Source organism: Cinclus cinclus, chromosome Z (assembly GCF_963662255.1).
Source record: "Cinclus cinclus chromosome Z, bCinCin1.1, whole genome shotgun sequence".
In the NCBI taxonomy this organism is placed as follows: domain Eukaryota; kingdom Metazoa; phylum Chordata; class Aves; order Passeriformes; family Cinclidae; genus Cinclus; species Cinclus cinclus.
The window spans coordinates 43,920,831-43,933,141 of NC_085084.1; the positions used below are offsets into that span (position 1 = coordinate 43,920,831).

Here is a 12,311-nt window from a genome sequence, read left to right on the forward strand (position 1 = left end):
CTTACATACACCCAACCACTGTGCAAGAGCTAAGCAGTCTTCTGATTAAGTCATCTGATGAGGCAGCTGAATCTGTTACTTCTTCCCAGTACATGCCTAACTCTTTCTGTCAGAATCAAATTCTTTTTCAAATAGCTAGCTTTTTAGCCAGATTGCTGTAATTCTCTTTCTCAGTGAAGTTTTACTCAAAGTTATATTGCTTTAGTGGCAATCTGTCAGGGACAGGGATCTGCTGGTTGATTGTGTTCACTAGGTCTTAATGAAACACACAAAGTATTTTGCAATGTACCTGAGAATCTATTTACTTCATAGATCACAGAGCGAGAAGACCAGACTACCTCCAAAGGAAAAAAAAATTAAAAATTAAGTACTTCCAACAGGATTTCTGGAGAATTCAGACCCTTTAACTCCAAAATGTCAATCCTGCAAAGCCTCAGCTGCCCACCTTACCATTGGCACAATCAATCCAGTAGCTTCCATATGTAGCCATCTTTAATGATACCTGAAGAATCTGCTGTGTTGTTGTGTAGAGATGCCCAAACTTAAGAGTATTAGTTAGTAAATAATACCTGCAATAAGCATACTAATATGCTGAACATAATTAAAATACCTAGAAAACTTAAAGGGAATGGAAGGTAGGCCAATAGTCCAGTTCTTTACAATGCTTGTGACATTACAACATCATATGTCCCCTGTCGTAGAGGCTCCAGTGTCAGACTATGGAATGCACAGTGCAGAGCTGCTCTCCAGCCCACCTGCATTAGCAGTATACTTCTGCTAAATCCAAGACTGATTTAGTTGTTCTGAGAGATCTCAGTCAATGTAGGGACTAGCACTGTGGACCAGGTATTTGCTCTGTAGTGTTTGCAGAAGCCCTATACTCTGTTTTCTGTCCCCATATGAGTGGATTTTGTACACTATGTTCCTTCTGCACTAAGTTTTTCCTGTACTATATTCCTTCTATCTTACATTTAATGTGCTTATTCCTAAGCTTCCTGTGACTTTGAGCTAGGCTATCCTAGACTGAGGATTCATCTGAGCACCTGATATTGTTATCTTCCTTTGGTGTATTCAGGTCAAGTAATTTGGTTTTCTTTATGAAAAGATTGACAGATTGTAGCATTCCAGCTGCAGTGCACATTCTCCATCCTTCAGATAATTTCTGTAGCTCCTTCCTTCATCTTCCCACAGGTGTTTTAAAAAGGTATATGATATCTGCATAACAGAGGCTGCCACTACAGCAGAGAATGCACCTTCCTATTTTTTCCTGCTTTTGTCATCTTCGTTGGCTGGTTCCTCCTAAGCCGTTTTTGCTGCAGTGAAGCACTGTTACCTCGTGAAATTCTTTCACAATGTGATCTTTGAGCCTTCAGCACTATGGCTTTCCCATGGGTGTTTTCCCACTTGTGTGCATACATCAGTGGCTTGCAGATCAATGTCCTTGTATGTCACCTGTATTAAAACACATTCTTTAAAAGGATCTAATTTACCAAGAGACCTGAATTGCCCGCTTTCACTTGCCATTCTGTCATTCTTTGTCTTGTCTGCAAATTATTTTAAAAAGGATTTTGTCTTTACATCTGTATCTAGTGAAAATGTTACTGCTGGTGTTAGTGATGCTACCCTACCACCAGTGCTGTAGTATAGCTTGCATATTAGACTAATTTCTTCCCAAGATGGAAAAGCTGTCTTTGTGCTTTGCGTTCTGGATCTAGCAAGCTAAAGGCTGTCTATTTTCTGCTGTAACATTAACAATAAATCATCTCTGTGTGAGCCGAACCTTCTCATCCTTTTACAAGAAACATATCTCCTACCTGCTGAAAGTCCATTCACGTATCCAAGGAAACAGGTTACTCATTATGTCACCTACTGAAACTACTTGATGACTCATGCTTCATTTCAGCTCCAGAAAGGTTTAGCAGTGAGCGATGCTGCCTCTTTAAATTTGCACTCTAGTTATAGAGTGCAAACATTTTAGCTTTGTTTGGCCTAACTACTTTTGGTCCATGTTTTTGGAGTGCACCTGTGCACCTTCCATGGGGGCTGATTGTTCAATGCCAATAGCAGTGTTGCAGAGTGTGTAAAAAACCAAATGCCTCACTGCTAGTCAGGGATGTCTACCTCTGTCTTTGGACACATGGGGGTCCTGTTTTTGGCTGCTCAATCCACTTTCAACATGCATCTAGGGGCACTTTCCCTGGACAAGGCATTTCAGCTTGCTGGTTGGCATAGCAGATGCTCTAAGGAGAGAAGAGACCACTGTATCTGTTTGGCACTGTGACTGATGACATCTCATACTGAGTGAGATCTTGCTGCTGCTGCTGCTGCTGCTGCTGAGGAAGAGACAGCAGACATTCCATTGCAGGTTTCTTGGCCCTTTATTCTGGCTTCTTCAGAAGTCTAGCCAATATTTCAGCCTCTGAAAAAGTAATATATAAACCTACTTAGTCTCCCTGTATTACTTTAACTAAATGTCATGATCAACTCTTATTTGTAGGACACAGGTATCCCATGCACTTGGTTCCAGTGAGTTGGACACTGGGCATGTACTAAAATGCAGTTTTTCAGCTGAAGAGTTTATATTCAGGTTATTAAAGCATTCAGGGGTGCTGGCAACCCCTGTTGCTGACACAACAAATCTGTGACTTTGAACAAGGTAGCAGGACTTGGGAAAGAACCAGTTTGAAATCCATTCCAGGCTATAGCCAGTAGACGATATGCTTGTCCAGTTCTGAGTGTGGAAAATTAACTCACCTAGGCTTCTCTGGATATGATTGAGATGTTGTTCATTGAGATCTTTAGCTTCCACCTCTTAGCACCCACCTGTGCTCCTGCAATGTTGAGTGAGCTCTTCACAAGTTCACCGCTTTGTGTTTTCACGTATGATGAGACCTCCAAGCCATTCTCTGATTTAAAACTAGGACAGATATGGCTGCTCAGACAGCTGATAAAGGTTTCTCAGCCTTCTATAGGAAAAGAACTTTTGTTGCTGTCCTCCCCTTTACTGCCTCTGTTGCAGTGGATTCAGAGAGGTTGCACATGGGGAAGTGCTGGAGTTAATCAGGTTGCTGGGTCTGCACTCTTCAGCAACCCTGCAGTTTCCTGGGTGTGTTTCCATGCAAACAAGCAGGAAAAAGTACCAACCTCTGTATTCCTGGAATAAGATCAGGGCTTATTATCTAGAAAGTACATGTGGATACTGCTCCTCCCTCAGACTGTAATTTGGGGTAAAAGAGCATCTTGTGAACTTGGGGTGATTAGACATAGAAGTGAAGTAACTAAACTGAAGAAAACAAATAAAGCTTTTATTGTTATTACCATGTATTAGTATTTTTGTGATTTCAATTTAAAGCTTAGAACTCTTACATAATCTATTGCATTCAGGTAATAGCAAGTGAAATTTTGAGGGTTTTTTTCGGTTCGTGGGCTTGTTGAAATAGTGGAACAGATTTGTGACCTTGTCTATAGCAGTTACACATCAGTGTAATTTTATGTAACCTTTAAAAAGTTATGATTGCCTGAAATTCACTGTATCAGAATTGGGTTTTATTGAAATGTGCACATCACTAATAGAGCAACTAGGTTTGACAAGTAGGTGTTTTCTTATAGGTCATTGCTTCCCACCATGACATAAACAGCGATTTGCATGTATCAATCTTTTTCATTTAGCCTGTCATATACTGGAATGCTGTGATGGCCTGGCCCAGGATGTCATCAGCACCATAGGGCAAGCATTTGAGCTTCGATTTAAGCAGTACTTGCAATGTCCCTCCAAGACACCTACTTTCCCTGATAGGTGAGTGCAATATTTAGTTTTCAATTTACTTAAAATGTGGACAGTGGTGCTGGAGACAAACAGAACTTGAATACTTAAAAAGATTTCTTTTGTATTAATGAAACAGTGTTTACCTAATGAATATGAAAGAAGTACAGTCAATTTAAAAGGATAGTCTAAATATGGATTTAACAATGATGTTAAAATGAACGTGTGTTTCATGCTGTAGTTAGTAGGCAGAATTGGATGCCCAAGAATGGTTGTTATTTGTGACATTTCCTCATTACTGTCACAGCAGCTGTGTCAGTTTAGATGGAGTAGGTCAGACTGCTGGGCTTCCAAAATGACTAATGATGTTTCAGTATTTCTCACATTAGGATGATGTTTCTAGGAATGTAATGTATTGCAGGAAGGTTTGAATACACTGATATCTTAAGGATACAAACTCTGTCTGCCTGTATATGTTCAAAAGGCTGGAATATAGCCTTCTGTTTTCATTAGACACATGGATTGCTATGTGCTTACTAACGTTACTAGAAACTCTATTTAACTTGTAACCCCTGTAATCTCTTATATCAGAGTAAAAACATGTATATAAGGAATATAAATGCTACTATCCTAATCTGGAAGCATGCCGTATTCACATCTCTTGATTTTGTGAAGTACTTGCAGAATTACGTTGGTGATAGAGCAGTCATAATGAAAGACTTACGCCTGGATTTAGGCCTAGTAAGTCAATCAAGTTGTAATATTACAAGTGCTATTTTAAGGTTAGATAAAGTTGTTTGTTAATGCAGTTGATAATGGTCTTTAAAGCCAAGGTTAAACATACTCTACTCAGCATAAAGAATTTGATCCATTGCAAAGGAGGTTTATGTCAGTTTGTCTAAACAGAGAAGATCTGCTGCATGATCCATCATTGCTTCCTGACTTACAGTGGTAGCTGAAGTGTGCATACAATATACAGGGGTGATCCCCTGACAGGCAGTCTTAACCTGCTGAAAGTATCTGTAAGTGCTTTACAAAAGAAAGCACTCTCTTCCCTACAGGATGCAGAGTTTTGAGGACCCATGGATGGAGGAAGATAACGAGGCTACAGAGCATCCCTATTACAACAACATCCCAAATAAAATACCTCCCCCTGGCGGATTCCTTGATGCCAGGCTCAAAACAAGGCTTGCCACTGCTGCAGACACAGCTCATGTCAGTATAATTTCATTTCTACTCTCCTGCTGACTGATCCAAAATTTTTAAAATATATGTTTTATGGTGGGTACCTTGGGACTATCTGTAACTCACAATCCTTCCTGTGTGGCCAGTTTCTGTCTGAATGGCCATTGCAGATTGAGGGGGCAACACATTAGGCAGGTTCAGAGCAAATTAGAGGTGAAACACTCATGGTATTAAAAGATTAACCAGGTTCAAGGAACAGAAATCCACTGGGGGCTACTACATTCGCAGAAACCATGTCTGCTTCAGAGAGTACCAAATAGTGCACATGATTTAATGGGAATGATTTAATACAGAATCATTTAAACAATCTAGTGCAGTCATTACTAGCAGTTCATTATGTTAATGATTTAGCAGTGATCAGTATTCAGGCAGGTTTCTAGCTAGGTTTTCCACCTCATGTTGAGCTAAGGTCAACTTGAATATTTCTACCAGCACTCCTATCAACAGTTTGACTGCAGTATCAATGTAGCTCCCTAAGAGGTGCTTTCAGATCCAGCACAATTCTGCTTAAATCCAGGGGGGTCCTGTCTGTAGCCAACATTCTCCCCTCAATGCCCAAGTGCATCCCCTGGTACCAGTGTGAATCTTTCAGCTCATGCTGCGAAGTGCTGAGGCTGTCTTCTGGTTTCATGTGTGTTTCTGTGGAACACTTTTCCAAGTAACAGGTTGCCAAGACTCACTATGTGAGTACAAACTAAAGAAATGATGCATCATTTGGTATCATGGGGGTCACTAAGAGCAGAAAGCAGGGAAGAGCACCTGAAGTATACTGGTAATATGTTACTCTTACACAAATGTATTTGGGATACATATATTCTGACATTATGATGAATTGGAAAGGAAGACTGAGGTACACAAAATACATCCAAGGAAATTGGCAGAGCCATTTGTATTGTGTATGAACATTTTAAAGGCAACTGAAAAATTTCCTCCACATGTGTCCATTCTAGTCTGCATCAGGAGTGGGAGGAGAGCAAATTTATTATCAGAGCCATCACTTAGGAGAAAAATTCAGTGAAGAATGGCATCACAGGCCTGTTAAACAAGGTAAGTTTTGCTATTTTTAGCTGTAATACTGCAGGTGGTCTTGTAGGGCAAAGCATGTGAAAATCTAATGCCTCAAAGTCTTAAGGCGATAAACTGAACTTGGTTGATAAGTTCCCTTTGTTGGAGTTTTAGTGTTGATACCAGTGGAAAGAATTTGATAATTATCTCTGGATAAATTATTAAATGCACACCTTCATGAAAGATTTTCTTCTGCAGAGCAGTTCATAAATAGAATTACACAGACTTTCACAGACTTCTCAGCTTTCTAACTTTCTATATCTTAAAACCCTATGATATTTAAGGGTTGCTGCATATCTGTTCTGAAAATCTGATCCACTAGGGTATGCAAAATAGAATTTTCAAATGAAAAGCCTGAAGGGACAAGTTCAATTCAAAATGTGAAGCAATGCGCTCTACTCAACAAATAGCAAATAGTGCATAATGTTCCTGTTGTTGTCTTTGAATTTCGAGTAATTTCAAAACGTATATAAAATTTCACTCCATCCAGCTTTATGTGATAACTTTACTGCGTTTCTAGTGATGTTTTTATTCAAATGCTGGAATATATTCTCTATTGTTAATCTGCTCTCATTTGAGGATTTTATACCTTCTCCTCCTCTCATGATTCCCAGCAAAATACAATTTTTTAAATTTATAATCTTTATTTACAAAGATTTCCTTTCCTCCTGGGAAATAGCCCCACCATACCCTCATTGAAACATAGTTCTGAATCCATTAACTAACACTTTTTTCTACTTGATCCAGCAATTATTGACTTTACATCTTCCAGTTCAGGAAATTTTAAAACTGTGGTGATGTGGTGTGATGATAATTGGTCAACACTGTTTTGTCGATTACAAACATACACACACACAACACACACAAACAAACAACCAACAAACAAACAAACAAACAAACAAACAAAATATTGAATTTTCTAGGATCTCTGGATATTTGTAGTATGTCAGAAGAGAAATCAGAAGTAGCCCCAACAGCAGAGCTGCCAATATATGTAAACACCCAGCATATAAATAGAGAAGATCTATTGGCACTTCAGGCAGATGCTGAAAGTACCTTCAGTGGAACAGCAGAGGATGCTGAAGCAAGCAGCCCAGGAAAGGATCTGTTTGACATGAGTGAGTTCCCTTCCTATTCACTTCCTTTCTAACAAGTGACCAAATATGTTTATGCATTAACTCTGCATTAAATATATATATATATATATATATATATATATATATATTAGTTTTCCAAATTTAGTGTTCCTGGTGTAAATTATGGTGAATTTTAGAACCCATTGTGGTTTTATATTGGACTGAAGTAAAATAAGGGTGGCTGAAGACTTGCAGTTAGTCTGTAAAATATCTGAGTTAAGGTTAGTTGCAGTCTATGTTCTCCTTAACATCACAGGCAATTATGTCAGAAGAAAAATATAATCAGGAAGCCTACCATAAAAAAAGTGAAGGAGAGTGAAGGTATGGATGGGTGGGTGGAGAATTGTCTTCAGCCTGTCCTGTGAGTGTGTTACAAGGAAGTTACTGTATATATGAAAAGCTTTGTGCCACAAGGAATCTAGCACGGAAATTAAATCACTGAGTTACCTCTTACTCTGGGTAGGCCTACTTTCCTATCTGTTCCAGCTCTGAAGGCACCTTTCCTTAGATCAGAATCATCACCATAGCTGCACAACTGCAGCTTAAGCATCAGCCATAGTTTGTTGTTGGTGCTACTAGTACACATTGTTTTTAGCCTTGAGGAGATACATAAAGTGAATAAATAGTGAAAGAAATTTGATGCACATAAAATTTTTTGGGTTTTTTTACTCTTCCTACCTCAAATAAATTGCTTAGCCATGCTTTATTTAATTCACATAATGAAAAGGCACTGAGACAAAGCAGTTGGTGCCTAAAAATTAGTTGTAAAATAAAGTATCTACATTTCTGCTATTTTAGTATAGAAAAAGATCTTTTCCTGTCATGCTTTTGCTGAGATATGGCTCTATTTCTACAGCTTAGTGAGATATTCAATTGAAAGAAAGGAGGAGAGAAAAAAAGTTGACATAGTATCTATCTGTGAATATAGATCTGAAATGAGAAAAATCTGCTGTTTGAAATCAGGGATGTTAACTCTTACCAGCCATTGGAACATCAGAGAAAAGTAGCATTAGAAAATGTGCCAATTAGACTGAAGTTAGTGGTTTGTTGAGTTAAACATATGTTGTTGAGCAGACTGTGGTATAGTGAAGACACTTATAAGCTTTTTTTTTAAACTACCTGAGATATCAATAAGCTACAACAGCACAATATTTTTCGTATTTCTTTGACCTAAACTAACCTCTCTGCAGCCCCATGCAAACAAAGCTTTGTACTCCTTGCATCTGAACAATCTATTTAGAGCTGGTGTATTGCTTCACTGTGCTGCTCTCCAGATGTCCTTTTGTAAGCCTAGGGACACAGAACATTTCTTTTTGGTATGTACTGGTGGGCTAGATGAAGGTCTTGCAAGAGTAAATATCTTCCAAGAGGTCAGTACAACATGTAACGAAGCATCCTATGGCGTATTTGCTATTTTTGTAAGATTGTTGGGATCCATAATGTCACTTCTTTCCACTCAACTCTACAATTGCACTGAGTTCAGGACTTAGCTAAGGTTTATAAGATGCTTCCCCAAGGCTGATTTTTGCTAGGCAAATGATGTTAAATGTATTAACATGTGTTTGTTTTGCAAGGTTCTCTTACTAGATGGAAGCTAGGAGTAGGTTGAGTGGTGAGGGTAAATGTTCCCTACTAGACATAGCCTTAGGCTGGAGACTCAGTAATGGATAATTTTTAAATGAATAAGTTGTTTGAACAGAGACCAGATATGAGTATAATGACATTAGGTACCCCTATTATGCAATTTATTTGAAATTAAACTGTCTGACATACCTAGAAAGACTAGAGGAGAGATTTGCCTGGTACCAGATCGTATAAATACAGCTGTTGACAATAGCCATTATTGAAATAAACCAGTACCTTTCAAGGTACCTGCCAAGGTTGAATCTGATTTTTATCAGTATTGTTCTGTACATAACATACATTTTAAACACATTACACTCTTAATATATTATATAAATCAGTAAGTCTATTAGTGTATCTTCCCTCATTTTCTTTCATAAAGATAAAGAGAAGTGGCTGTAATGCAAAATAAATCCAGTTTAAAATGACCAGAATATTACCATTTTGCTAAAAGATTTACCTCTGGATGATCCTGTTCTTGTTTCTATTTCCCTAACCAGAACCATTTGAAGATGCTCTCAAGAGTCAAACATCTGAGGCTATGTTGAAGAAATCCACCTCCACGGGATGTACCAGTCCCCCTTTATCCAGAGTAGCTGTCCAGACTGAAGCTGAAGAGCTGAGTACAGAGCCATGGTATCAAGGAGAGATGAGCAGGAAAGAAGCAGAACAGCTATTAAAGAAATGTGGAGATTTCCTCGTGAGGAAAAGTACCACAAATCCTGGCTCCTATGTGCTGACAGGCATGCACAAAGGACAAGCCAAGCATCTTCTTTTGGTGGACCCAGAAGGAACTGTAAGCATTGACTCCTCGCTAATAGATGAGGTTTCTGACTCTACTCATTTTCTAAGATTAAATGCCTTTAATCTTCTTCACAGCTTTCACACCTTATCATAAGCATCACCTCATATCTCTGATGTGCCATCACATCTCTAATTCTCTCCCTGATGCCTAGCAGAAGACCTAGCACATGGTTTCTGCACATTGCAGGGAGCCTTAGGGCTGATTCCCAAGCAAGTTCACACTTTGATCACTGCTGTGCAGTCTTGGTCAGAAGTGCAGCTAAGCCACTTCAGCATTCTTGTCAAAGGAAGGAGGTCTGGCTAGCTTGCACACTGGCAATTTCCACTTGGCATCTCTGTTACCTGAAATATGGACCAGGCCTTCTGTTTTCCTGCATGTATGCCCAGGAGAGAAATGGGGTAAGCCTGTTCTGTGTCTCTGCTGCCCGTAAGACTCCCTCAGCTGATGAAGGGACCTTCCCCACAGCAGGATGGAGGGGGCAAGAGAAATCTAGTTTTCTGTAGCTGTCCTGTCCTGCATCTGTGGAGACATAAACCCTTCAGAGAGATTGAAATAATTGTTGTGAGTTTTATTCTTGGCATGTTGGGTAGATGCAAGCAGGCAACTCCTTTTCCTCAGTAAAGGACAGCTTTAGACACCCCTCCCCAAGGTAAGTGAGAAACTCCCATAAAGGAGTCGGTCTCTTGGCATCTGAGCGGAGAAGGCTGTGGCAGAATTATGTCAGTCCTTCAGAGTCTGTATTGCAGCAGTGAGGAGCATCCATGGCACTTATTGCAATTAATTACGTTTGCCACATGAGGCCAGTCAAAGAATGGTTTTGCACTCTTAAGGTGCCAGCTGCCTAGTCCTGGGTTTGCTGGGTACACTGGCACAGGGGACTGGCTCTACACCTCTTGAGGGGCAGCCTCTTTAGCTAAAATTTGCCAACAGTTTTGTGACTCCTGCAACAAGGTAGCCTAATTCTCTTTTAGGCATAAACCCACAAATAACTGTTAAAGGCGACTGCAAGGGAAACAGTGCTCTGTGGCCTGGCAAGTGCAGGATTGCATTGTGCCACCAGGTGCTCTGCTGCAGTGCTGACTGTCATGGAATACTCAGGTCGTGTAGTGATTTCCAGGGCATCTCCTTCCTGTACAGGTTGGAGGGCCCTCCCCCCATCTTTGCTGCACTGCCTTTAGTGCATCTCTAATTTTCTCCTTGGTTAGAGACCTGCTTGTTATCTGCACCTATCCCTTCCGTCAGCTTCCTTGTATCACCATGGCCCAAATGGCTCTGAGACGCTTTGCTCAGGAGGCACTGTTCCAGAACAATGATTTTCTGCAACTGTAGTTAGTTACAGACAGCTGTGCTTGTCTGTACGATCTGTGGGATCCTGACACAGCTTCTGAGCAGCCCTATTTGCAGCTTGTCAAAGTGGAGAATCATCAATAAAATGCCAGTGTGTGGCCAGCCACCACAGTGTGCCAGTGGCTTGCATTTCATCTGCATGGTCTCAGTGGGATTGTTCTTGAAGACTGATTCACACAAATGCTGCCTGAAAATTAATTTCACACACAGTACCCAGTGACATGTAACAGGTCTTAAGGGTGTGTTCTCAGAGCAGAGTTAACTGTACAGTTGCTTCTGCTCTCATCCAGCTAACAAAAAATTTTTTAAAAAAAGGAAAAAGAGATCCCTCGTTCATATAACAGATGCTTAAAATGGAGGACTGCAGGATTTTTCTTGATTTAGAATTGGACCTCTGGTGATGGTAGAGTGCCTAACTTATGATAAGAGCATCTCAGAATACAGATAAGTAAATTTAGTGCTTTTTTAACAATATCTTTTTAATTTTGAAAATATAGTTTGATTTTAGAGAAAGTGACATTTCAAAGCAGAATGCTTCAAAAATTGGCAGAGCCTTTTGGTTTCCTTCAGTGACATAAGTATGTGTAGACTGACCAGAAAGCATCATATGCCATCAAAGTTATTTGTTTCCTTTTTATTTTACCCTGTAACTTACTGTGTTAAGCTTCTAGCAATTTTTACAGAACTTAATGTTGAAACTGAATTATTTCAGGAGAGGTGTCCACCAGAGCATAAGATGACTTTTGAAAGTTTTAACACAAGTTGTTCTTCTTCCTGAGAATAGTTCAAGGAGAATAGATAACATTTCTTACTCAGAATGGTGCTCACAGGTATTTTTTAAGGCAGCCCAATACAAAGTTTTAGTGCAACATGATGTTTGCTTGAGGTGGATCTGTGCTCTTCCTGTGGCAGCTCTGTGCCTAACTCATTTGAAACATAGGAAGGAAATTGTTTTTGAACATGTGGCTAAATAAAGATTGCTTTGTAATATAGATAAGTTTTAGGCTTCTGATAATTTTGACTGCTTTATCCAGCAATATCAGTTTCCTCCTATCATAGGTGGAATATTGCATACCAGCAGGATGCTGCTGCAGAGGGCTGGTATGTGGGCTAGAAAAATTATTTTTCCTGCCCTGAAGTGTTTCAGTTCCAAAGGCACAGGATGTATTGTGCAGCATAGGGCAAACCCAAGCTAAGCAAATACAGTGGCTGTATCACTTCCTAGGAAGGGAGTTTTAGAGTAGCGAAAGAAGAATGTCTAAAGAAAAGCATAAAAATGCTGAGGTGCACAAAGAAGCTGGTTTCTGACATATCTGGCATGATAGGT

At 39.7% G+C, this 12,311-nt stretch overlaps 1 protein-coding gene across 1 annotated transcript in view; it reads left to right on the forward strand.

Annotated features, from left to right (window-relative positions):
- SHC3 (SHC adaptor protein 3) overlaps positions 1 to 12,311 on the forward strand; it is a 52,078-nt gene that overhangs the window by 39,261 nt on the left and 506 nt on the right. The window contains exons 7-11 of the mRNA XM_062512962.1: positions 3,670 to 3,796; positions 4,825 to 4,978; positions 5,959 to 6,055; positions 6,997 to 7,191; positions 9,333 to 9,628. Coding sequence (XP_062368946.1) covers positions 3,670 to 3,796; positions 4,825 to 4,978; positions 5,959 to 6,055; positions 6,997 to 7,191; positions 9,333 to 9,628 — 869 coding nt within the window. The remainder of the gene's footprint in view (positions 1 to 3,669; positions 3,797 to 4,824; positions 4,979 to 5,958; positions 6,056 to 6,996; positions 7,192 to 9,332; positions 9,629 to 12,311) is intronic.